This window comes from Haliaeetus albicilla, chromosome 11 (assembly GCF_947461875.1).
Source record: "Haliaeetus albicilla chromosome 11, bHalAlb1.1, whole genome shotgun sequence".
Lineage (NCBI taxonomy): Eukaryota > Metazoa > Chordata > Aves > Accipitriformes > Accipitridae > Haliaeetus > Haliaeetus albicilla.
In genome coordinates, this window is record NC_091493.1 from 36,242,455 (window position 1) to 36,269,904 (window position 27,450).

The following is a 27,450-nucleotide window of genomic DNA, read 5'->3' on the forward strand; positions in this document are numbered from 1 at the left end:
AAAGCCTCTGTATTTTATTTCATTCACAAAAGAACTGTAAATTATGTTTCAAAGCATGAACTCTTCATTAATCTCTCTAGCTAGAACTAAAATTTAGTTCTAAAATATGGTCATGTGTTTTGAACTGATAATTATCCCTTATAATCACTGCTACTCTATGACTTCCCTGATTTTGCTTTTCACTGGACACTTAGTCAACCTCCAAGATAATGAATTCCTACAAAGTAACACAGAAGTCACACTTGGAGCTATTACTTACTTATAATAATTCACAGAGACTAGAAATAACTTTATTTTCTATACTTACAAGTCAAACAGGCCTGCTGAAAAGCAATTACAAACTCAACATGCAGGTTCTTTTGCATTTACTGAAATGTGTTGATGCTGGAAATGAGTAAGCTTCCCATTTATTTCCAATTAAAACAAAGAATGGTATTTTTAGCACTGGTCACAGCTCTGCGTTTTCTTACCACCATTTTATGCTCATTTATCAACAGACGATAGAACAAGGCAACCTTACTTTAGGGATTAACTCTCACAAACTAACTACACTAAAAAAACTCTTTTAAAATAGTTTGTACTAAATTAAATACCTCTAAATTCAATAATTCTCAGTGACAACTTCTTATTAAATAAAATTGTAATAGTGGTGAATTTTCAGCTCCACTGAAGGCAATGGCATGATTTACAGAACTTCCTCCTCAGACTCTATGCCATTTCCAAAACAGGGATAGAGGTATCAGTCCTGAAAAATACTGCACCAATTTCCTTCTAAAATAACACTAAAGAAGCGAGTCAGATCTCAGCGTGGTACGTCAGATGAACTCAATTTCTGAGTTAATCTCAATGTTGACTCTTTTTTTATATCTATCTATCTATCTATATCTATATATATAGATATCTGTTTGAGTTCAGTAAGAGTCAGAAGCCCAGCATGCCGTGGTGCTGCAGTTCCAGTGGAGGTCAGAAAGTCAAAGCACCATTTCAGAATTCACAGGAAATGGTCATTTACCTTTAGTGGTCACACTAACGACAACTTCAAGCTGTAGTCAGTTTTCAATTTTACACTTATCTCAGTTTTCTTCAACTGCAGTCCTTAAAAGCTCCCCAAGAGAAACAGAGCATCAGATAAAAGTCTAATACATATCTAGAAGGCATATCAGTAACAAATAGTGGGCACAAAACCATGGAACTCTTCAAGAACTCTCAGTGGTGATGTTAAGTCTGCTCCCTTGCAATTTAACAGAAACTTTAACTTCTCTAGGAGCACAGCGAGGCCATCGTTAAATGGTTTTGATAATCTTTAAGATTTTGCAAGTCATACTGGAATTCCTCTGTGCCCATTAGCTGATTTTATATCATATAAAAAGGTTTTCTCGTTTATTTTGGTTTTAAGCCGTATGGGCATCACCGCTTTTCAACACATTGTGTAGGCAGAAAATGTTATACTATTTGACATTTCACTGAGTGGCAAGGGTATTTTCTCCACAGAAAGGAACCCTTTATAATAATGTTTATAAGTAGTATTTAGTGGTTCTCCTGTGGCCATAGGTTTAGATAAGACATGGACAAACTAGACTGTACAGTATACAAAAACTTCTTGGTACCAGATAAACATGTACCAGATATAATGCTGACAGAAATAACCAATTTTGTTGGAGACTGGGAACAGATCAATACAATACATCCGAACTAATAAAACATAGAATTACTTTCTAGAATTACTGTTGAAGCTGTACTCTATATCAATAATATTAAAATGATCAAACAGATATGGAAAAAAAAAAAGTTAAATCTGCAATGCACTTGAACCCCAAGCCCATGAATGACAGGAGATGTAACCCTCAGATGGTAAAATTGAATTTGGTTCCTTTCTGGGGAAAAACATCTACACATATATTCTTGAATAAGAATCTTTCTTCAAAGTTTAACAGGAAACTTCAAGTTGATTCAAGGTAAATAGCTCCTATCCAAGAAGATAAGAAACACAAATGCATTGGTATTGTTACGATGTTATAATACATTACTGAATTATACAAGAGTGTTATTTCCCCAAATTCCTATAACTTGTATGACTTGATAGGGACACAGACTACTAATGACAATGTTCATACATCAGATAATAAAGTGCATTCGGAAAGCATCATGACTTCCTGTGTTTCCAACAGAAGTATTTAGTAAAATGTTATTAAAGATGTTAATTGGTGAGCTGCTGCACCATAAACACAACAGTCAGTAAAAACACAGGAATATGATATTTAAGTCTTCCTATACAATTCTGCTGAAAAAAATTGCAACAAAACCCAGCAGTGGTACCTCATGTCTTTTTTTTTAGCATAGTTCTGAAATGTGCACTGAAGAGCTATAGGATAAACCTTCCAAGCTCTATTTCACATTAGTGAAGTGCATTAAAATACCCACTCTTTTTAGACAAAGGATAAGGCTTATACCAAAAAAACACTGTGCCACTTGGCTGCATATCTTTGGTATATTTATAGTGCAACTATTCCGTTTCATCTCTAAAGGGGAAAGTTTTCCAAAGCACTGCATCCCCTGCCACTGAGAATCTACTATGACCTCCTACATTCCCTAGGACCTCAGACACTAACCTACTACTTTAGACAAATGAAGAATGTGCAGTGAAAATAACTTCTTCCTGTTTTTAAATATACTACTGAAACAAAATTAAACCATGCCAGATTTCACATTAGAAGGAAACAGCACGTTTCAATTCTCTTGCAAGAGTTTAGGACCATACAAATGCGAGCATAAATTTCATGGCAATTTTTAACAACAGATATCCAAGGTGCTATTTGAAAACATTTGTAATTTAATTATTGTTAATCTAGATTTATTCAATCTTTGTCTCTACAAAAAAGACACCTGTTTTTCATTTTCCTTAGATACTTAGAATTATTCAAAATGCATAGAAAGGCTAGAACTACTTAATTAAAATATATTGCAAGCATATTTTTCTAAACTTGTATCGCTAAAGTCTTGCTGTATTGTAAGTTTTATTGGAGGTGGCCTTTTAAACACAGTACCATGTATTCACACAAGCCTAGATATATACCTGTATTTCATACTGCTATTTGAGTAGGCATACTAACACAAAACTATAGCACATATCATCCAGTGGCAGTGCAATAAAATGTAGTGCCATCAAAATCCCATTTAATGATTTTTCAACTTCTAAACAACAACATTCTTTCTGAACAGGTCTGTCCAACCAAACTTGCATATTGCTGAACACTGGCTTCGTCGCTTGGCCCCTTCCTTCTTTTCTTATACACACTGTAAGGCATCACGGTTCTCTTGTGAAGTACTCTCACTCTGCCCAGTTCCTTAATACGACCTTCATCAACTGCAAAGGGAATCAGAGAACACAAAAATTAGTTATGTGTATTGTCCATATGATCTTAATTTATGCAACTAACTTCAGTATGCATAATGAAAACTGCAAGAAGTAATAAAACTAACCTACAGATGAACAGCAGATGAAAGCAGAGCTGATCTACAGAGCAGTCTTCTTGACTCATGGTTGAAAACAAAACCTAGTTTGCAAAGTAACTGTATTTGTGGTGTGTGAAAAAATAAACCATGCATCACACATTCCTAATGGTGATATATAGCATTTCTGAAAATACCTCCACTGCTGTATTTTAAAATTCATGTTCATTTAATGCTCGCTGGACCTCACTGCCAGAAGTGAAACCCTAACTGGGAAATACTTTCAAACACAACCGACCAGAAGAGACTTGCTGTTATTGCCATATTGCACTTAATTACTACACCACTTACAAAATCCACCAGCACAGCGCACTCCCTTTCCCCAACTGTGAACAGTGTATTAAAACCAGCAAGAAGTCTCCACACCGTTTGCCTTAGGTAAGCATCAGGCAATAAACTACCTTCCCAGGTGAAACTCCCTGGCACTCCAGCCCCCAACTTTTTTCCTCATTTATACTGGTTTCTGAGTTTCTCTAGTTAAACAATGCCCTTACTTCAAGTCTGATCCCCGAGCTGTGCAGACCAACAGAGTTAGCAGTGCAAGCGCTAGCTGGGTGGGCACGACGTAATTCCTCAAGCTTTCAAAGATACACACACCACAGTTGAATCTTATTAACCTCATCTACAGACCCCCTGTGACTTAATTTAACCAGAATCATACACATAAGAGCATCGTTGAACAAGTTAAAACTTCCTTATTTTTATGAATCCAGTTGATGCTACTATTGCTGAATAATAATGTTATATAGCTGCTGCGTGTCAGAAAAATTGGCTCTACAGTGCTAGAAAACTCTGAAAGTGAGAGAACATGCCACACACCCAAGGCCATTGCAGGATAAATTAATAAAATTGTTACAAAATACTGGTAAAAGAAGTCTTGGACTTTTCTGAACTTCAGGTTTAAAAAGCCACCAATGTAAGAGCCAACTTAAACACAGAATCTGAAATACGAGTTTGAGAATAGAACCATATAAATTCAAATAGTAACAGAGAAAAGATGCCTTCTAGAACATCAGCATTTGGGGACATAAACTATGCAAAGATTCAACCTTTTTTCGGCATCAGGACATTATTCTGACTGAAGAGACAGCACAGGTAAGTATAATTGCTTAGCTTTAAGTACTGCATCTGCCCCAAATTAAAATATTTTATTTGTTCATGTACTTGCTTCATTTAGGTTAGACTATTTAAGGCTCCTTGAACAGTATCTGAACAGGATCCACTCTATACCATTCCCCACTTACAACACCCGCAATGAAGCCTTCTGCTGATCATCGGTTGACTCAAAATCAAACCAACTGCTGTGGAAAACCAGATAATTCAAATAGCTACTTCATGGGCAAAAATAGGTTTTATTTATAAGAGAATAAACAGAGGTAGAACTTTCTCAACAAGTTTCACAAATGGCAATAGATCCAAAGTGCAGAGGATATGACACCAGCTCTGGAAAGCAAATTGGTCACCAAGTCCTGTTGCCTTTTTTTTTTTTTTACATACCTGCTCATTAGACTTGCCACAGGTAAGCTAAACAACTTGTCTGGAAGAATCTGAAGAAATCTAAAAGACAAATCTCTATTCAAATGTAGCCCTTACTACAGAAAAGCTTAATACTCCCTTTGGGGCCTTCTTTAGGCTTTAATAAAGACAAGGGAGGTCATGAAATGCTTTTCTTTGCAAGACATTCTTAAGAACCTCCCCCTATTCATCTACAGAAATGGCTTATAAACATTTTTCTGCTGATTGCCTGAATTTAGTATGTGAAACTTAATGAAGCCTGCTTTACAAAGTTTAGAATGACTTCATTACTTTTATCTGTGTTTTGATTCCTAACATGAAAGCACAATATATTTCTTGAGACTTAACTAGGAAAACGTGGTTCGAAGGAAGAAAATCTGAATAGTACTTGCTAAGATTGCATTCTCCACTAATTATTGTTGGCAATTGCTTTAGATAAACACCAAGTCAAAAACACTTTATGGCTTTCTCTCCCTCTTTGAAATCCGTTAGGTTTTTGATGTGTGGCCAACGCCTTTCTGATATCCCAATAGGTTGTTTTTACTACCAAGCCCTACTGCCTCTTCTATTACATCGTCGTCCTTTCTGAAAGTTCACCAAGGAAAAATTTGCAAGTTTAGCTTCTGGAGGTGACACAAGTGTAAAGTTATTTTAACTTCTTTAAATTGGAAAGTTTATATTTACTGCACCTCTAGGCCAACTATAAGTTTGTGTCCTGAAATGGATTTACGCCAAGCGTAGCCTTCATAGTCTCATGCCAAAAGCACTTTCAAAGCCATTCACTACTCACTGTTTGATACTCTTGCTTTCAAATAACACTGAAGCCTGATACTCTGGATGAGTTCATCTTTTGGCTTGGAGCGTTCCTGGCCCCAGATTCAATTTCTTACAGTAACTAAAGCTACTGTACCTTTGGTTTCACTATAGCCTTACTGGCTCAGCTGAACTCTGTTCTTGTTGCTCAGCATTTATACCCTTACTCCACTTTTACACATTACCGCAAGTGCAGCTGGTGCATTATCCTGCTTGCAATCAGGCCCATGTTAGCTCTAGCTCTACAGCCATATGAAACTGTTATTATGACCCAGCGTTCTAGCAAATTTGTTAAGCACTACAGCCAAGTGTTTTCTGGGGAGAAGTAAGGCTTGCCAAGCCATGCTGTAGATCAGTCCTTTCTTGGACAGGTTTGTGGCACAGGTTTATAACACAGCCCTCAGGCAGGAGAAGGCTCTCCCAGAGCAATTGAGAAAATACCAATATCTTGAAAAAAAATCACTGTAATATGAATACTTCAGACATGTTTTAAGCTTAACACAGTAAGTTCTGTGCATAAGACGACTTGGCAATGAGTTTATCATCAGGAAAAGTTTAAAGCTAGGTATGTTTGGTCTTGCAAACTTACATTTGATTGACTGTATTTATATTTGTTCTGCACATTAAGGTTGATTCCAGATTCCTTAAATAAGGTTTGAAAGGCAGAAAAATAATAGTCCAAATGTCTACAAAGATTACCTGTTTTAGTGAACATTCTTCCATTGACTCCCCCCAAAATAAAAACTTTAATGAGAAAAATAACCTTCTGTAAAAGTACTTAAATATACATAATTTAAACTCCAGCTGAAAAACAAACCTTTTACTGAAATGTTAAGTATCACTAAAATAATCTCAGGTACATAGTTAAGCTTTTAGAGCAAGCGAATAGGAACTTGTGTCACCATAATAACAAACCCATAAGTTAAAATTCAGCCACCTTTCAATTGCTACTGCTCTGAAGGCAACACCATACGAATTCAGGAAAGTACTCCTTTTACTCGTGATTTAAACCTAAGCAGAATAAAGAGAATTTAATGGAAAATAAAAGCAGATTGGGTATCAGCATTGTTTAAAAAAGAAATTACCCCCCAAAAAGAAAAATTAAATACCTGCTCCTGCTGAGTGGCACATGATAACATTCACTTTATATTTAAGAAGATGCCAACTGAATTCTAACAGGCCTTCTCTGCGTGACTGATGCTGGGATACAGAAGCAATCTCAAATCAAAATGAGATCATATGCTATATTAAAGATAATTACTTGTTGAAAATAAGAAAAACATCTCTAGCAATAAGTATTATTTCCATGCTTTATTAAAGAAATTTCACTTAATGACTTCCATTTCTGGAAAGACCCAGACTGATCAGATAGTGGAACAATAAGTTAGTGCAACTTTAATCATTATCGTAATTACTGAATGCAGTATTGTTATCATTAAAAAGCTAAAAAAGCTTATTTTTATCTCCTCACACTTCCTCATTTTATACCTCCCGAGTCTCCCACTAACCTCTGCTTCGCCTCACAAGTAGTTGGTGCATTAATTTATATAAGCCACAAAAAGAGAAAATCACGGGTTTGAAAAGGAAATTTCTTTTGCAAGTGCATAATTGTTGGATGCCTCATCAATTTATAGTCAGTTAATTTTCTAAGGCTGGCTTCTTTAGCCATCACCCCAGTATGGCTAAGACCGGACCTTGTAAGCCACGGTTTTAAAGACTATGCCACGCAACTCACGTCGCAAGTTGCTTCTTAAGAATATTGTAGAATCCATCCTCTTGTAAGTCCACATTTTGTTCAACTAAGCAAATATCACTGGGTCTTGGAACATATTTTTATGTTTTTTTACAATTTTTTACCATTTATCTATTTCTGTGCATTCTCTCCTGACACATCTGGAAACACTTCATCTTTATCACTTGAAATGACTGAATTTGGTGGAAGCAGTTCTATTAACAAAGCGCTATAAATGAGCAATAGTACTAGAAGGAGGTACAATACTGCTAATGTCCATCTGAATTCTTGGGACTTTGCCTCTGTGAAGATCATCTTCTCATGGAACTGTTGATTAATTGTAGTCTACAGAAGAGACACTGTCACTTGACATGCAAAACATGTAAAGTTTTACCCCTTAATTCAGTTATATCTATCAATATAGTTTGGATGGTAGAGACATAAAAAACCTAAACTGCAGAAAAATCAATTCTGTAGATTGAAAGTACCTGTCATTTTAGGAAACTGAGCAACTGCGGATGCCAACTGTCTTTCTTTACCAAAATATCATCCTGTAAGTCTCAAAGCTAAAAATACAGCTGAATTCTTGTTGAATAAATTGTCACTTTTTTCTCTTCTCTCCTATACTCCTAAAACAGCAGATTTTTTTATATAGTGTTCGTCTATTGAAATTTGAATATAGGAGAGATTTCATATATAATTCAACCTTGCCACTGCGATCCCATAAAGAATTTGCAAGGATTGCAAAGAGGGGCTGAAATTCTTTGTTCCCACTCCCATGTCACTATTAAATGCAATTTATACATGGAGGATTTCTCTTCTGAAAAAACAAAACATATTGGATATGTTAAGTATCGGTAAAAAACAAAGTAAAAGAAGTGATCTAAAGACCCTCTACGCAATGGTTTGTCTTGGCAGGTGTCAGGCAGATATTGGTTTGATTTCTTGGCCCAGCTACACACGTGCACCTTCATCAAAAGCATAGGCAACATTGCTGACCGACACTGAGTAATAAGCTAAAAGTAACAGCAGTGGTCTTCAAAGGCAGCCTCATCCAGCAATCAGCTCCAGAAATGCTTTTATACTCAAGGGACTAGGAGGAACGTGAAGAGCAGAAAGTCTGACATACTCCTGTACAATTCACTTTTTATTTCTTCGCACAACCCAAACCAACTTCCCCCCAAAACTACAAGCTCCCTCCCAAAACGAAAACATGATTTTCAAACGCTGATGTGCATTCCTGCTGAAATCCCAACATAAAATAAGGAGGAATTATTTCACCATTTTTATTCACAGTAATAGCAAAAGGGCTTAAGTGTGCTTTTACATGGAAATTCGAGGTTTCATGTTCTGAAATTTTTTTTTTACAGCATAGGAATTGATTTGCATTTTTATAAAATTATTTTGGGAAGCCGATATCCAAATATTTTCATTCTCCAAATGCATTAATCTTTATTATTACTACCTAATATAAGCTGAAGTGAAAAACAGCTACATCTGTCAGAAAGCCAGGTAAGCACGTGCAAAGCCGTACAACTGAGACGCACAGAACGGCGAGCGAGCTGCGCAACAGCCTGCTGCAACTCTACACAGGCTTGGAGCCAACATCGCGTTCAAAAAAGTGCGATGGTTCAAAGGGTTTTGTAGCAAACTGTTACTAAACCAGCTTTTCGGTGGTGACTGATTTGGGTCAAGCTGGTTTTGATCAATACTGATTTGGAAAGACAGCTTGCAGCGGCAGTGTTCTGTGCTGCTCTTCTTTAGAGCCATGCGTGATGGGTGCTCAGTCAGTGGTACCTCTTTCCTCATCCCCTTTAATACACTCCTCACAAACATGACATTTTAAAATTTGTCAGGGTTATAATCTAGAGATGCAAGCAAGCTAACTTTTTTTTTTTAAGTACATTTTTCCACTTATAGGAAAATAAGTGAAGAAATAATTAAAAATAAGTGACAAATTTACTGACTTCCTTATTTTTTAAATAGGAAAAAGGACAACTGCCAATTTTCAGAAGAGCCCACATAAGTCCCAGGAAAATATTTCTTACGTTTTCTGTACAGAATGGATTGAGAATTAGTATGAAGCCTTGCTGAGGTCTGGTATTGCCAATTCAAAAAAGAAACGTGGCACTCCTACTAAACTCCAAAAAGACGCTGTTTCTGATCTAAGTTTCAGTTACCTTAAATGCTACTTAAACCCACTGAAACAAAGAAAATATTTGGCCATCTTCACTTTGTGCTTCTGCATCCATGCTACACAGGGAACCTGGATTTATTTTTTTCTCCATAGCAGGATGAAACAGTGGAAGAAAGAACGGAAACAGGAAAAGAACCAGTCCTAATTCAAAATTTAAAATATGTAAAACGTGCCATTAACTGAAACCTGTGATTCACTTTGAAAGCAGTCTTTGAAGAAAACTCCCACGTAAATAACTCACATTATAAATTAGTTTCCATTTTGCTTAAAAATGGAATCTCAGAAAAAGTGGTTTTACCTCTAAGTATTAAATCCACAGGGAAAAAAAGTACAAAGATTAACACTTGACAACTGCTGTATTTTCAGACTGACAACCCAAAGGTTATGCTTGGTTTTTGGTTTCGTTTCAAATCGTTCTTGGTTTTTAATTTTCAATTTTGAAGCAGCTAGGACTTGCATCATGTTTAAAGATGAACACAGTGTTCACATTTTCCAAATCAAAGAAAAATAACAGGTTTAAAACTCAATTTACAAGTAGTTAAAAAGTTTCATGATACCTGAGCTTTCAAACTAGGTGTAAAAATGATCAAAAGAAGCACCCATCCCTTTCTGGTCACACTACGGCAATGTTAATCTATTTGAGAGACACTACAGCCTTGTCGAATTTTTTTTAAGGAAAAGCTACATCTGGTTTACATGACCTTGTCACAGTTAATGATGAATGATTTTAAAACAAAGAAACTTTAAAAGGAAGAAAACAAATTAACTTTTCAAATCTTATGACTGAAATATAGGAGATATTAATTACTGGAAATAGAAAATGTTTCCACCTCAGCCAGAAGTCTAATGTATCTGACCTTTGAATTTAAGCTCATTTCTTACTCAATTTAAAGCATTATTTCTTTTCCTTCACAAGCAAAGCATATGAAGTCATCCTCAAAAACAAAATAAACAATACACAGTGACAAGATATGCAATATCCATTAATAGTAACGTTTATATAAAACAGTGAGTTGAAACGTGTTGTTTCTCATACTGCTTCTTTCATACTAGATTCATACATTAAGAAATATTAAAGACCAGTATTCCTTGGGGTATAAAAATACTAACTCGAACCAAAATAAGAGTACAGTTAAAATGAAGCATAAACAACAACAACAAAAAAATCAATGAAAAGAAATCTTAATTAGAACCAGAAAGCACAAGTCACAAAGGAAGTACAGTAAAATGCTCAGGATATTCTCAATCAGCCAAATCTTTGCAGTTACTCTAACAAGAAAAAAATAGGAACTTTTGAAATCACTGTTCAAAAAGAGTACATTTCTAAGGGGAAAAATGCACTTTATAAAAATATTATCAATGATCCTTAAAACATGAAGAGAGAAGAATTACAGTTTTACAAGTATAACTTACAGGGAACCTTAAAATAGGTAAAGGCAGGGAGTTGCAACAAGGGTAAATCCTAAAGACATCTTCCGAACAAAAGTTTTGGGCTTTGTGCCTGAAGTCATACAACTGGTTTATGATTTGCAATTCAATCTTGAGAAGCAAGCAGACTAATCACTTGACAAAACGCATTCAGAATCCACTAACCCTGCTGTGCCACGCGGAAACAATAACTTATTGTGTTTTGACTCTTATTATTCTAGTAGTAAACATGAATAGGGGCCAATGGAAAACATTTCCTGTGAATTCAGAAATTCATAGCAGTTCTCGTTTTCAGCTGTAATTCACAGCAACCTGCAAATGCTGCTGGCTTACCTGCAAATACAATCCTTTGACTACATTGCCTAACACTAAAATCCAAGTATGGCCCAGTGTTTTGGACACATCTGAAAGAGATGCACATAGAACAATAAGTATAAAATTCCCGGTTTATTGATGAGGAGGTCTCTTATAATACAATTATTCTAACCTACCTCAATTTATTATCCTGAAATATGGTGACTGAGAAATGGCTACCGAAGGGCTATATTTAAATGATACTGATATTTCTCCAAGAACTTGCCTTTCGGGTGCACTATTAAAAAAACCCAGTAGTACCTGGGAAAACGTTAGTTAAATGAGACTGAACAACTTCCCATCTGAAAACACTATCCAGTGCCTCCCAGTCAAGACACTAAGACACACAAAAAAAGGAATATAATCTAGTAGATGGCAAGCTGACAAGCTATTTCACTTTTAGATGCTCTTCCAGAAGACAACATGAACTAGTCAATTCTTTTGAAATTGTATCTCTGACACTATTCTGGATGACTTCAGATACAAGAAATGAGAAAGTGACTTGCCAATGAAGAATATTAACTGCATATCCAGGAGATTTTTGTGGTTTTTTTCTTGTTATAAATATCCTTTAATTATGCCTTCAGTTTAAATGCACCATGCATACAAGGACCAGAAGCAGAAACGCAGCAGGTACAGCTCGGTTTTAAATGCATGAACCTTGTGAGACACTAGTTCTGTGCATGGCCCTGCAGATAATTGCCCTAAACCAGGTTCTGCGACTGCAGCACCCAGGCAATCAGCAGACTGCACAAGGCAGTTTTGCAGACCCAAACTAGCTAGGTCAAAGTTTTACAAGCTCATTCATGTACCAACTCACTTTTGCTGGCCTCTGCAGGGATTTCTAATGCCTGACTCCGATCACACGGGGTTCTGGGAAGGTTTATTTGCTCTGGGTCAGCATCGATGAGCCTAACCAAGCTTCATCCTGCATCAGATGCATCTCAGAACCTTTGTTAGCTGAGTTTTTCTGTTCATCAAAGCATCCAAGTAATTCAGAACAGCACAAGAATGTTCCGTGTTTTGAGCTCCTCATTTCTCTTTAGAGACAGAAGGGAAAATAATGCTCAAAATCCAATGAGCACTTGGAAACAGCACATGAAAGCAACTCTCTAATTCACTTGCTAACAGGGAATTAAAACTGCACACGTATCTTTCCTGTCATCTCAAGAACATCATCAAAAGTGACTCAGTTACTGTTGGGAGAGACACATTAAACATACCATTAAATCTGTGAATTAAAGGTTGAGACTACTAAATCAGGGATGCATCTTAAACAGAAGAGATGAGGGATGGAAAGCAACTGCCACACAAACACTTCCTATTAGGGATGAATGAAACTTTTCATTCATTTCTCATGAAAAACATGAATAAATATTTTTCTTAGATAAAGACAGAATGCTTACCTCATTACTAACTCTAGCAGAACTTTAAAACTAGTAACTACACTGACATCTCAAACAGAGATCTATTTCCTGAACATATTCTGCCTAAGAAAAAACAGAAACAATACACAAACTGCATTCTTATTCCAACTGGTAGCTAAAATACCTTGTAATTTAGTAAGATTTAACTAAGAAGCCAAATACTCAACTCTACTAAAATCAGTAATTTTCTAACTACAAAGTGACACTAATGAGTCAGTCTAAGTTTTGTACCATGAACAGTTCCCAAGACGATGTATTGACCTTCGTGCCTGTGTAAGATGAAATCATGAGTGTCCTTCCCAGTATGTGAATTTCTGCAACTTCCACTGATTGCAAAGCTGACATTTGACATGTAAAAGTGTTTCAGACTTTATTTTTCATGTCACATTATTTTTACAAGGGCTAACAAAGGAGGAATAGCGTTACTGCCTCATTTTATATATTTTAGAGTCATTTTGCACTGCACAGACAAATTAAGAAAACACACTTCCTAACTTTCATAGGCCATCATCACCCGCTGGATCATAACCGTGTTTCCAGGGAATTAAAAATATTTTTGTGGCTGAGATAGAAATATTAATTAAAATAAAGGGAATTTTAGTAATTCTGGATTTTTTTTAAATTCTATGTTATAAATATATTTCCATATAATTATTTTCGTCACATTTATGAAAGAATAAAAAATGTTGGTAGCTTTGTTTCTTTTTCTGAAGCAAAATCTTCCCATGGGACTGACCCCAAGCCAGCTGATAGCAAAGGAGAACTAATGAGGACTTCAGACTTCCACAAGAAGGCTTCCCAGGAGGCACTTCCACTTTCAACCAGACTTCCAGGGACTTTTAGTCACAGGATTTAATGACACTTCAAGCCAACAGCAAAACATAGTACTGAGCCCCAAGCTTACAATGACAGTAAAACCAATGGAATAAAAGATAGTACGAAAGACAAAAGTTACAGGATTATGCTTTAGGGAGTTACAGCAAAAAAAAAATGGGACAGAAACAGGAAAAAATCTCAAAGAGTAAAAAAGTTAAAGACTATTAAAATATTTGAACTGTATAGAAGTTAAAATGGCAGAAAGCACTAAGAGGATCTTTCAAAAAGAGGGCAAAGCAAAGTGTTTCTTAAGTTTGATATATGAGGAGGAAAAAAAAACAAATACAAGAGTCAAGCTGAGAATTACAAATGCAAGCATTTCCACGAAATAGGCAAAACTGAAGCAATTGGCAGTAGCTTATCAGCTAAATAAATCAGATTACAGCAATCAGTTCACAGGCTAAATTAATTAAAACATGGAATCAAATTATGTTCCACGTAAGAAGTCGGGATGATGTCACCCGAGCAGAGAGTAAACATGTTCTGAGGCACTGAGGATCATTACAAAAAGTCTGACCCTGGAAAAAGTTTGCCGTGGTGACTGGTAGCGTGTGGCTGCGCTGGGACTCAGCACATGCCTGTGGTGTCACTTCCACAGCTGCTCTGTATCTGCACCTAATTACAGCTTTTAACTTTTATCACATTTTGGAACTAATCCCATATGCTAGTTATCCTTGGCATGAAATAAATCTGCATGATCTCTCTACTTATCCCACATTATTTAATTTTTAATTTCTGTTCTTGTGTTTCTAACACCTTCTGAGTATGGAAAATAATTCCTACAGAATTTGGCAGTCCTTGCCCTTCCCCGCATTCCCCTGAATCTTTACGAACTAATGAGTTCACTTGTGGTCCAGTCACAAAAAACCCCAGAATTATTGTGCCAGAGAATTAAATGTCACAACATTCAAATGGTGAAGGAGTACTTTGAGCACACAAGCATATAAGATTCATCTCTTCAATGTGAGGAGAAGTAAAGTATGCCAGGATATCTTTATTTTTCAAGCAAAGTCCTCAAAAAAATATGTAATTTCAAAATACATCTGTTCGTTACACAACTTCTGTGATGGTCATGTTGGATTAACACATATTTTTTGGAATTCTGCAGTCCAAGCCAAATGTTTCATGAACTACACTAGAAGTCAGGCAATGGTGCTTCTTGAGGGACATTGGTTTACTCTGCTACATGTATGTCAGAAGCAGATATATTTAGAACATCAATAAATACAAAATTTTAAATCACATATATTTAGCAAAGTTTGAGATTTGCTAGAACAACACAAAATGGAGTTCATATTATGACCATACTTCAAATCGCGGTTTAAAGACCTTTCTGTCTTTGCAATTGATTGTTTTGGGAGACTCCATGGCAGGGCTGATGATTCAGTGTAATTTCTAACCCACAAGCCAATTTATGCAGTGCAGTTGTTTAGGACCCACAAATTAAGTTAACAACATTACCTTTTTAATTACAGAAGTACTGGAAAATTTGAGCATATTTTTGCATCCGAGGCTAAAACCCCATGCCAGTCATTTCAATTTAATCCAAATATACTGAAAAGTGAGGGAAAAATTTGCCTGGCTACACCTTATTTGCACTATCTTCATTGTTTAAATATCTTGTATGCTCAGGGATCACACTGGATTTAGAAATATGCATTCTGATGATTCTAAGTGTTTATAAACTTAATTAGAAACAGATACAAACTTGTAAGATGTGTTTCTTCTAGAGGAGCTGCTAGAAATAACTGCCTTATTCTTGATTATAGAATTCAAATTTATTACCTATAGCTCTGATAAGATAGTGGAAAGTTAGTTCTTTAGAAGAATTTAGTACATGATCTATCAGAATTTGAGCTGTTTTCTAACTCTCCAAAGTACACAACACTGTATCCTTAAAAAATTATAAACAGCAGTTTTTTCACAGCAGACCAGCAATTTCTCCCTAATCAGATGATTGCACAGTTCTAAACAATTTGTTTAATGTCTTCCATCTGTGATAGTTTTGTGACTACATTTTCATCGTCTCAAGAAGTTCAGTGCATTTATGCTTATAAACATTAAGCCACATCACACTACCCTTATAAACATTAATGTTTACTGTCTTTTGCATTAATCCATCCGACTAGATTCAAAGATGCACCACTACACATATACATCACTTTGCCAGGGATCTAAACTATCAGACATGACCAAATGGCAACCGTAGTTCACTTTATGGATGCCAATATGTAATCATGGCTTTTCTGTTGTGAGGGGGAGGAGAAATAAGACCAGTATCATGCTAATACACTATATTTTAAAAATATATCTTAAAATTAAACAGCCTCTGTACTTGATGGGAGAAAAAGAAAAAAAAAAAAATCAACAAAATACTTGCATTCACATTCACAATAAATGTAAAATGTTTGAAATACATCCTTTTTATTAGCAAATAATAGTATCTAAATTGTACATGAAATTAAATGTTCTGAAAAACACAGCACTAAAAATCAAGATTATTGAAATAGTTGCGACATTTTTCTAGTCAAAGCATCATACACACAAATCTATTTCTAAAAGAAACACAGTTTAATATAACTGCCCAAGCCTGCAGATTTCTGGGTAAGAATTCTAAGTTTTATTTATGTATTGGGCTGGCGTGGCAAGGTTTTGGTAGCAGAGGGGCTACAGAGATGGCTGCTGTAAGCAGCTGCTGGAAGCTTCCCCCGTGTCCGACAGAGCCAATGCCAGCCGGCTCCAAGACGGACCCACCGCTGCTGGCCAAGGCTGAGCCCACCAGTGACAGAGGTAGTGCCTCTGGGAGAACAGATTTAAGAAGGGGAAAAAAAATCTGTGCAACAGAAACAACAGCCGCTGAGAGCCCCAGCCCTGCAGCCCCCCAGGTCAGTGCAGAAGGAGGGGCAGGAGATGCTCCAAGCGCCGGAGCAGAGATTCCCCTGCAGCCCGTGGGGAAGACCACGGTGAGGCAGGCTGTCCCCCTGCAGCCCAGGGAGGTCCACAGGGGAGCAGATCTCCACCTGCAGCCTGGGGAGGACCCCACGCCGGAGCAGGGGAAGAGTGAGGAGTCCTCCCCCTGAGGAGGAGGAAGGAGCAGCAGAGACAACGTGTGATGAACTGACCCCAGCCCCCATTCCCCGTCCCCCTGCGCTGCTGGGGGGGAGGAGATGGAGAATTTGGGAGTGAAGCTGTGCCTGGGAAGAAGGGAGGGGTGGGGGAAAAGTTTTTTAAGATTTGATTTTATTTTTTGTTATCCTACTCTGATTTGATTGGTAATAAAATTAAATTAATTTTCCCAAGTTCAGTCTGTTTTGCCCATGACGGTAATTGGTGAGTGATGTCTCCCTGTCCTTATCTCAACCCATGAGCCTTTCATTATATTGTCTCTCCCCTGTCCAGCTGAGGAGGGCAGTGACAGAGCGGCTTTTGGTGGGCACCTGGCATCCAGCCAGGGTCAACTCACCACGATTTACTAGAACTCATAACCTTCAGTTTCTTCCAAGAAGCATTAAGATGCATAATCATGACACTAATAAGAGGATTCAGAAGTTATTAAATACTGGGAATATTGTTTGCTTTTTACTACTCTAGCTTACTAGGTGCAGCAGAATAACAATGCCGCAAAGCTGTGAAAATTTTCATTTTGTATGTAGCAAAGAAAATGGAGTTAGTTCTGCAATATGTGAGAAAGATGTATTTCTGAAGAAAAAAAAAAGTTTTTTCAGCTTGTATTCCTAGAAGTTTTAAAAATCTGGTAAAAACTTGCAATAAACATTAGAAGACTACTATAGAAGTCAACTGGAAATCTTAAGTAATTTTCTTTAGTTCAGTAACTCAAAAACTAGTGATCTGGTATCATAACTCTGTTCATAAGGTAATACATGGAATGGGAGTTATTACAGAGTGATTCTTGTGAGCCTGAAGTGAGACCTCTCACTTCAAATTCTGACCTCTGCATAGATATGTGTACTGTCCTAGGACTCTGGCATTGATCCTTGGACTAATAATCCTGGAAAGGACAGTTCAGGCGCTGATTTTAATGTTGTTTTGGTCTGGGGAGGGAGGGTGGGGGGAGTTTCAGATGGTTAAGACTTGTATGTGAACATGAGGCAATTTATAAGACTTTCTGGATTTCAACATCTGTCTTTTGTGTAGACATAGCCTCACCAGTTCCTGGGTGGCTGCAGACAGATCATTGAAAAGCACAGAAAAGACAAATTATCTTCTTTTGATTCCAATGCCTATCGTCATTTTGGCTCAGACCAGCTGGAAACAGTCTAAAGCCTAAATTTTTCTAAGGACTTCCACTCCTCTGCTGGAAGAAGCAAGGTCCTTATTGCTGTGTGGAGATGGCAGATGCAAAGTCTGGTCTGCATCAAGAACAATGAGAGGAAGGTGCTTGCTGAATTGTTAGGCACTGGCAAATTTCTGCTGGCATATGACTTTGGCTTCGTAATGTCTTCAGGTTTTCAGATCTAGTTTCTTTCTACACAGTGTATCTAAAAAACAGCCTCTCTTATTCATCTCTACAAATACCTGTCTAGATTTTCAAGTTTTAATCCCACCATTACAGCTTTCTTCTGTTCTTGTCAAGTCCTTCTTCTTACCATTCTACCTACATGAACTACCACAAAATTTACTTCCCCATCTTTCCACGCATGTTTCTACCAGCTACCCTGATCACATCAGACAGACCTCACTTCTAAAGCTTTCCAGAGTCTGTTTCACTCCCATATTCATTCCTAGCACCTGCAGGCAGTAATGTGAGCTCTACCTCTGACTATGGGATCTGATGTCCCAGACCAGTTTACCTGTTTTTGAAGGAAACTCCTTTGTGTCTCCCCCTATTCTTCATTTCTCCTATACCTCTCATGCTGTGAAAGATTTCTCCAGAAACTCTAAAAGATAACTAATGTACTTCCTTAGATTCTTCTTCAAAACTCTTCTCCACTGTGATGTTTACAAACAAAAAAACCCCATACAGTTTAGCCTATTACTATTTAGTCTATTAATAGACTATAATCTATTTTATAATTGACCAGACAAACCAGAAGTGCTTCTCTGTTTCTTTATACCATCCTTTTGCATACATCGTGGTTTGTTTTAGACTGTACTCTCTGGAGCAAAGAGTGTCTTGTCTCCAAGAACACACAAAGACAACACAGAGGAGTCTATGTATGCCTTTGTTATGTGTATTTTTCAACGCTAGAGAAAGTACTTTCATTTTAATTAATGTATTCCACTTGATTCCATTTTGATTTCACTCTATTATTAGATATACAGGAAGTTGAACAGATGTGTATTAGCTTAGCCAATTTATCAGCTTCAGCAAACAAATCAGTCAAGAAAAAAGAAAAGCACTAAAGACCCTTTTGATCTGCACTACTCAAAGCTTCTGCTCAAAGCAGCTGACACAGGAAGGTGGGGAGCAGCTTGCACCACCAAGATTGCTGTGGGCCATGCCTACCAATTCAGACCAAGCATAGCTTTTTCACTTGGTAACAGCACCCTGTTCACCCTGGTTGGCACGAGGTACACCCCACATTACATGACCCAGTCAGGAGGCTAGAAAACTACGAAGTCTTTAAAGCCACAACTTTAGATTGGGATTGAATCTGCCCTTATCTGAAGTTGCTTCTTAAAGGTGTTGACAGTCCACTGCTGATGGGAAGAAAGATTTGAAGTTTCCCACTAATTTAATTACCATCTCAAAAGCAGATTTTCATAAAGATTTTACTTCATGAAGATATTTTTCACAGGCTTCTCTCTCAGGAGCAACAAACTGAAAATCTCAACAGATGTTAGAAAAAAAAGACACGTCATTGGGTTAGTCTCAGAAAAAGGGAAAGTGGAAGGATAAAAGTATTGCCAAGATACCAAGTAAAGCATTTGTAATTCTTTTCATACTGCATTTGTTCCATGGGCAAAGCTGTTAATGAAAGTACTACCAACGAAATAAAACCCTGAAGACTGGTTTTGAGAGGAGAAGTTAACTAGTGTGACAGACAGTCTATGCCCAGGTATATTTCAGCAGATGCTATCATGTGACTGAATTTTGCTCATCAGTTTTGATATGTTGTCAAAGTCACTGACAAGTACTTATCTGCAGAGCGATCTTTTAATTAACTTCTTGTTTCTTTAACATAACTCCACCTGTACTTACAGCTAATGGCCTGTTAAATGAAGTTCAGCACTATCTCAATTTTCAGAATGCATCAATATCCAAAGCCTCTATTACTGCCCTACCTCACTAACTGCTTATTTATTTGTAAGTAAATGACTGACCACTGGTTAATAATAAACACATCAGAATGCTAATAAACCTCGTATTTATAAGATGGCGCCATGCAGGTCTTGCAAATTTTTCCAATTGAACAGACAACAGAAATGAAAAATCTGTCCTGAGGCATGAGTAATTTAAGCAAAACTGGTAATTTATAAAAGCAAGAATGCCTGACAAACATAACCTTTCATCCATGAATGCTGAGTGATGCTATGCAATTTTTTTTTTCCGAAGTAACTGATGTTTTTCAATACATGTTAAGAACTGCACATAAAGAGCCTACTAGCAGTTTATTTAAGGATCAAATTTGAGCTGGCACAAGACCTCCTCGTTGTCTCTGTATGACTGGAGTGTTTTGAGGTTAAGTAAGGTCGAATCTCATTACACTGGCCAGAAGTAATAAAGACTTGGACCTATTTCAAACATCAGGCACCCATGATTTGCCATTCTAAACAATAAAAAGTTATCATGGTTCCTATGATTGCTTTTTAAAGTTATTAACTGTTAGACACTTTTTTAGACTTATCTCTGTGGTATAAAGAGTTAAGAACTTTAATAGTTTCTCTGTCCTCTCTTCTTTATTCTCCAACTGTTAACAGAAGTATTAGACGTCAGAGGAGACAGGGATGGAAAACAATACACTTTAAAACCATTTGAAAATGCTCAAGCTCGGGACAACCACATAATGCAAAACAGGCAAAAATTCTCTGCAAATATCAATTAATATTTGCTGATACTTTAGAAAAAAATTGCTACTTTTTGTAAGCATCTCCTTTTTCTTTTTTTTTCAGAGAAGAAAAAATAAATCTGATTATAGGAAGGAGGGCTGCAATGTAATGCATATGAATAGTCAGAAATCCTTTTCATATTGCAGAGACTTGGAAGGTCACAGTGCATAGCACCCTCTCCTGAAGTAGCATTCGCTGCTGTTCTATAATGCATTTTCATAACCTGCAACTGGTAAATTTATTAGGCAAATTTTTAATTTTTTTAAAGAGACGGAACAGAAGTTCAAAAATTGCCAAACATGATGAACAAACTAGTGTGAGGTAATGTTTCAGAAACTTTCTGACATTACAGACATTATTAAAAGATGACCATTTGCAGTGACTGTTTTATTGCCCCAGGCAGCAATGCAAGTAGCACTATTTCTCCCAGTTGTTTACTGGATCTGGTTACTGCCCTCAGTTTCTACGTCCGAAGTCCCACTCCTGATAAATCATGACCTACTTAACTGACATCATTATGGGCAGTATTATAGAAAGCTGATTCGAAAGGAATAAAGCACACAATCATTCCTATTGCTCTTTTTAAAATACACTGTAACTTCATTAAACTCATACTACTGACTATTGTAGAGAGTAAAGAAGTAAGAAGGAAAACTGATTTTACTGTTGAGAAATAGCTTCCTTAGAGCTAGCAACTACTTAAACCTCAAATGACTATAAGCTCACAGCAGGTCCAGTTCATTTCAACGTGTAGCTATGTTTTAATTTCCTTAAACCACAGGACATAAGTCACAGTTCCAGTAGTGTCTGGAGTGAGATATTCTGTGCTGATAATGATGCAAAGTTTTATATCCTGGAGTTTCCAAATGCATGGTATGCCACAGGAATTTCACAGAATTGAGAGGATGATGCCCCTTTGCTTGTACAGGGCTAACACCTTCAAAGGCAGCAGTTTAGTTGTCATTTTTGCACTTAAATGAATGCACTCTTTTCTTTCCAAACAACAAGAGTATCTTGAACACCGCTGGCCTCCCAAACCATTTCCCTTCTTCCTCCTACCTTTGTAATTTTTTTCCAATTTCCTCTCACCAATCTAACGATGATTCTAGTTGATGAAGACATGATGGGCTGCCCATTTAAATCTCTCACACATTGAGCGTTTCCCATGGTGATAAATACTCTTTTCAAAGAGCATCCAAGCATGCTCCCCAGTCTACTTCCCACCCCACTGCACGGCTACCTACACAATCCCTAAAGAACATTCTCTATTTGCACAGAACACTTAAGGTAGTAATTCTGCTACTAAAACTTTTTAATCATTATCTATATCTAGAAAGTTATTTAAACCTCATTACTGTAGTGCTTAATAATTACTATCTTAATGTCCAGTTGAGCAACCAAGTCACAGCATAAATGGTAACATGCACAGGATGAGGAAAAGCAAGGAACTCAAGTGGCTTTTCCAGAAGCTTACAATCTTGCTTAAGTGGTCATCTCTCTTCAAATTCCTTTCATTTATCTACATCCTGCCCTTCCAACAGTTAACAGTTAACCAGCTAGTGAATGAAAATTGTATTAAACCACAGCCATGAAAAGTAAAAAGAAAGAAGCAGCTGTTGAAGACTACTCAAACTCACAGACAGGTAAATTTGTATTTTGATGGCTAGAAACGGACCGTAGTGTTATGTATTCTTGAGCTTAATCACGGACATCTCTGAATAATACCACAACCTTTCTCAATTGTTTTTCAGTGGAGAAAGAGAAAATTTCAAGAGCAGAATATCCAGCATTTTGCAATTCATAAAAAAAGTTAATCAGTTTTTCCTTTCTACCCAAGCACCACACCAAGCATTCTCTAACACAGCTCCCTTAAGGCCTGCAATCGGCCAACAGAGTCAGTAGCTAAAGCAAGTATATGTATTTTTTTCCATTTGATTGCATTCTTTTACAGTATCATTGCTGTATTATGTTCTGGTCAGTAATATTTTCAACCACTCTATGCTGGCATATCACTAAGTACCTATTTTACAGAATGTAAAAATATGTCCCATCTACTTCACGATGTTTAAGGTGTTTCTGCTGTTCATTGTATTCTTCAAATTCACTGACAGATTGTTAAATTAAATCTGCCAGTTTGTTTCTTAACAAAAGCACTTGATGCCTTTAAGCTTCTCCAGCCCTTTCATTCCCTTTCCTGTATTGATTCTAATTTCCTTTCTTTATGCATTCATCTGACTGGAATGTAAGGGAGGAACAATTATTTGATCAGTTTTGTTCATGCACAGAATAACAAATATCATTATCTGAAAAGTAGCAATGTGTGTTAAATTTGAACTACATATAGTCTGTAAAACAGAATGTACTTAAAGTTTGTATTGCTTATTTCATGTTAAAAGATACAACTCTCTATTTGCTAATGCTTGCTGGAGGAGTTGTGAATTTTACACTTTTTATCGTTTACAGATAAGATTTCCATAATGCTTCAGCAGCAGATGATACCAATACCTTATAAAAACAAGGCAGACAATTTATAGGCCCATAATTACTTGTAAACTTACCTGCTTTTACGTCCTGGTTGAATCGACAGTATTTTGAGTGCTCAAGCAGCGGTAGACATTGCTCAATAGGTGTCCAGACATATGTCTCTGGACACAACAAGTCAGAGGGCCTGTACTGACCCTAGAAAGAAGAAAAGAAAAAAAAAAAAAAAAGAAGAAAAGAAAAAGAGAGTAGTCATATCAGTTGCACAAGAACACTCTGGCTACATCTTCCCAGATTTTTCCTATGAACAAGGAATAGTTTTAATCTAATCTATGCCAAATGAGTCAGAAACAGCTTCATTGAAATCACAGGCTTACTTCCTTATTCCTGAGATGGTGCTGAAATTAATACAAACTTAACCTTGGCACTTGAAGAAAATGTAAAATTAACATACCACATTTTTACAGTATCCAAGATGAACTAGAAAAGTTTTGGCTTTGCTCACTGAAACTCTGTGTTTGAGTTATCCTCTAGAGTTCTGCTGAGCTGGTGCCGACACTAAAAAACTCAGCACCTCCAAAAGCAGCTCGTCTCAAGTGTTGGTAATTCTAGCAAATAATGGAGACCAAAAATAATCTAATAGAAAAAAAACCCACTTAACAGTAAGCAGGATGCTATTTTTATCGCATTAGTGATGGAGCATTTTGTTCATTGGTACTTAAATAGTAACATTTTCTTTTTAATTCATGGAGTTTTTCCTGGAATAGCTTACAGGTAATGAATAGTGAAATGCTACCACTTTTTGTTGATTTATTAAAGAGATATTCTTTGCAGACATTCCCAGAAACTAAACAGCCATAATTATTTTCCCTTCAGCTATGCAGAAAATCACCACCTCAGCAATAATAATCTCCTCTAATCAGATAGTCATTTGATTTAAAATAAGATTATTCACGGGCTTATAACTTAAGTAAAAAATCTATCTTTGAGCTATTATTCACTTAATCCATACCGTCTCAACATTCAGAGCCATATGGTAGCAATATCAAATTGATTTTTAAGCTGAAAATTTATTTCACATTATCAGCTTGAAAAACAGACATACAGTAAATAGAATGAAAAAGTTTAAGGATCTCAATTATACAGGTCTTGAGGCAACAGTTAAAAGACAGCATTGTATGAAGTCACACTGCAGTTGGTACAATTAAGAGTTCTTCATATCAATTACTTTAAATAAGTAATGAAGATGATCACCTTGATATGAAGTTGATTTTTTTTCTAACATCTACTACAAAAAAAGGCAAACTGGCCTTGAATGAAGCTGCCCAATGTTTGGGAAAGGACATAGATATTTACTGTGACTACAGTCTATTTTTTACACATTTTTAAAAGTTACATTCACAAGCTCTGCTATTCTTCTTTTAGACACACCCTTATGCAGCAGCTCCCAATTTTGGAAAATGAGAAGAACCATTTTTTGAATGTTTGCAGATTCCCAATTCTTTTTATTCTCTTACTGTTCAACTCTTCACAATATTTACAGGAGAATTAACTTTTTTTATTATGTATTTCCCATCAACTGTAAATTATTGAGTAAGAAATACAAAAATTACCTCTGATAAAAACAGCCATAACTGTCCACTTAAAAAAAAAACAAACACAAAAAAACCCCACAACCACCAAGTTTCATGCTGAACCTTGTCAAATACCTGATGTATCTTTCCAAAATGGGTCTATATGACTCTGATTTTCTCATTTGAAAAACACTCATGATTGACTTGTAACTACTGTTGTTGGTTTAGTGGGGTTTTTTTTAATTAAATGCAAATTTTTGTATTAAATTAAAACAATATCCCTCCACTTCCATGCAGAACCTTAAACCACAAGGCCTTATAAAATCCTCTAAAGCCAGAGAATGGAAATGACATTATTAAATAAACCACTTTGAAATGTTACGCTATCTAAACAGAAGTAGTTGAAAGGTATGTGAAAGTAATGCTTAAAGAACACTTTTAGTCACCATTACTCAGATAAACAATTTAAGGACTTGGGGAAAAACATAAGCCTTTTCAGTCAGATTTTAAAAAATAAATAAATAAATAAATAAAGAACATAATTACTTGTTGATTTAAAGACATTTTCTCAACTGGCCAAGAAGGCAGAAATAGCCAAGTAACCATCTTTCAGAGCTGTCGCTTAGGCACAGAAATTACAAGGTGGCAATTTAGTCTTTCCTAGTAGCATGGGTATACTCGTGGCTGTAAGTAAAGATTGCTCAACCACTTACAGTTTTCCTATAAGATACTGCCCCCCTACATCTTGAAATGTATCACATTTGTGAATCCCACACGTGAAAATCATATCACTATGCAGCCCTATTCTAAATTTCCCAATTAATTCTACAATGTCATATTCTGTCATAAAATGGGATGTATAAAATTAACTGCATTGCAGCATTACTAGTTTGGTTATAAGAAAAAAGAGTTTCTTTAGTACTGAGCAAAACAGTAATGGGAAAAATTGATTATCCGATCCATCACTGTAGATTCAGTATTTATTTTGGGTGTCGAAATACCCTACCTAGAAGAGAAAAAAGAAATAGCTCTGAGGTGACCTCCTTTAGATGTTTTCTTCCCCCCAAATTTAGACTCTTGTTACTAAACTTCCCTGAAGATATGTGAGGCTGAGGTGATGAGACATCACTGGCCAGTAACACACAATGTAATTAGAGGTAAAAATTAAACAAGCCATTGATGCTCTTCAATATCCTCCCTTTCTAAAAGTATTTCCAAAAATACTAGAAGATACTTCTCACGTAAAGGCATTTTATTTACACTACTGGTTAAACCCATATCCCATGACTCATTTCATGGAGGAAATGGGAACACAGAGACATACTGAGGCGAATTTCCCAATGAACAGCATTGGCACTGTGTCTGTATTGACAGAATTAAAAAGGGAATCCACAGAATTTCTTAAATCAATGCAATAATTTCTAAGGGCTTTTGCCTTTTTTTTTCTCCCCTCCCCTAAGCACTTACTCTCAATTTACTTACTTTCTTAAAAACATTTAAAACCTCAATATGAAAATAAACAACTATGAATCCATCTCACTTTTTTTTTTTTCCCTCTCTCTCCTTATTCCTGGACTGTGAAAAAATGTGAACCTGAGAACCCAGCCAGATTCTGCCTCATGTACAGGAGCACCTGTACTTCAAGAAAAATATTCAAATTTCATTATTCACTCTAAAATGATTACATCATCTAAAAAATTGCCTCTAAGCATACTATTTATATTCCTTCTTATTCTTAATATTGCTGATTTGCAGTATACATACAACATAAATCCAAAATAGAAAGGGGATCTCCTGAAGTGAACTGCTGCAGAGCTATTTATCACAGTAGAACTTCATCAGATTTGCAAAACTGGTTTTGAAAATCATTTCTCTTTGGCTTCAGATTAAATTAGCACACATTTCAGAAGTAATTCTGTCTATGGTAAAATTCCACAACTGAAAACATTTTGCTTTCTTTTATGTCATAATATAAAAGCTCCTGCACAGTAGCACTGTTTATGCTGTCCAGACCATCTTGGGAATACTTAACTACAAGACTTTCAACAAAATGTATCATGTTACAGACCATCCCTAAGCACTTGTCTTACATTTCAGCTTCTTAAATCCAATACCACCTGCTGATGAAATGCGCTCTGTCAATATACAACTGCCCATATGTCTGTCACCTACATTTTGTTGAGAAATATCCAACAAGACATAAAATGTGCTATTTTGAAATGTTTTTGGAAATAAAAAAATGCGTTTGCCTAAAATTTCATTACTTTTGATGCTGTTTAAAATTTTCATGGACATCCACAAACACCCTTCTTGAGGCAGAATATTAACACATTTTGAGCTGTTATAACAGCCACTGCAGATCATACCAGATGTCCATGGTACAGTCAAATATCCCATCTCTGACTGCCATTGATAGGAAATACTCAGTGAAGACCAAAAGAACAGTATAACCATATAGTGTTACTCTGCCAATATTCTCTTGACCTCCAACAGTTTGCAGCACAGATCCCTCCACAACCAAGTAACTTCAGT

At 36.4% G+C, this 27,450-nt stretch overlaps 1 protein-coding gene across 5 annotated transcripts in view; it reads right to left on the bottom strand.

Annotated features, from left to right (window-relative positions):
- Positions 1 to 255: 255 nt before the first annotated feature.
- ATE1 (arginyltransferase 1) overlaps positions 256 to 27,450 on the bottom strand; it is an 84,494-nt gene continuing 57,299 nt past the window's right edge. For all 5 annotated transcript variants that reach the window (XM_069797133.1, XM_069797130.1, XM_069797131.1 and 2 more), the window contains 2 exons: positions 23,422 to 23,542; positions 256 to 3,364 (listed from right to left, as the gene is read on the bottom strand). In XM_069797133.1, coding sequence (XP_069653234.1) covers positions 3,186 to 3,364; positions 23,422 to 23,542 — 300 coding nt within the window. In that variant the 3' untranslated portion in view covers positions 256 to 3,185. The remainder of the gene's footprint in view (positions 3,365 to 23,421; positions 23,543 to 27,450) is intronic.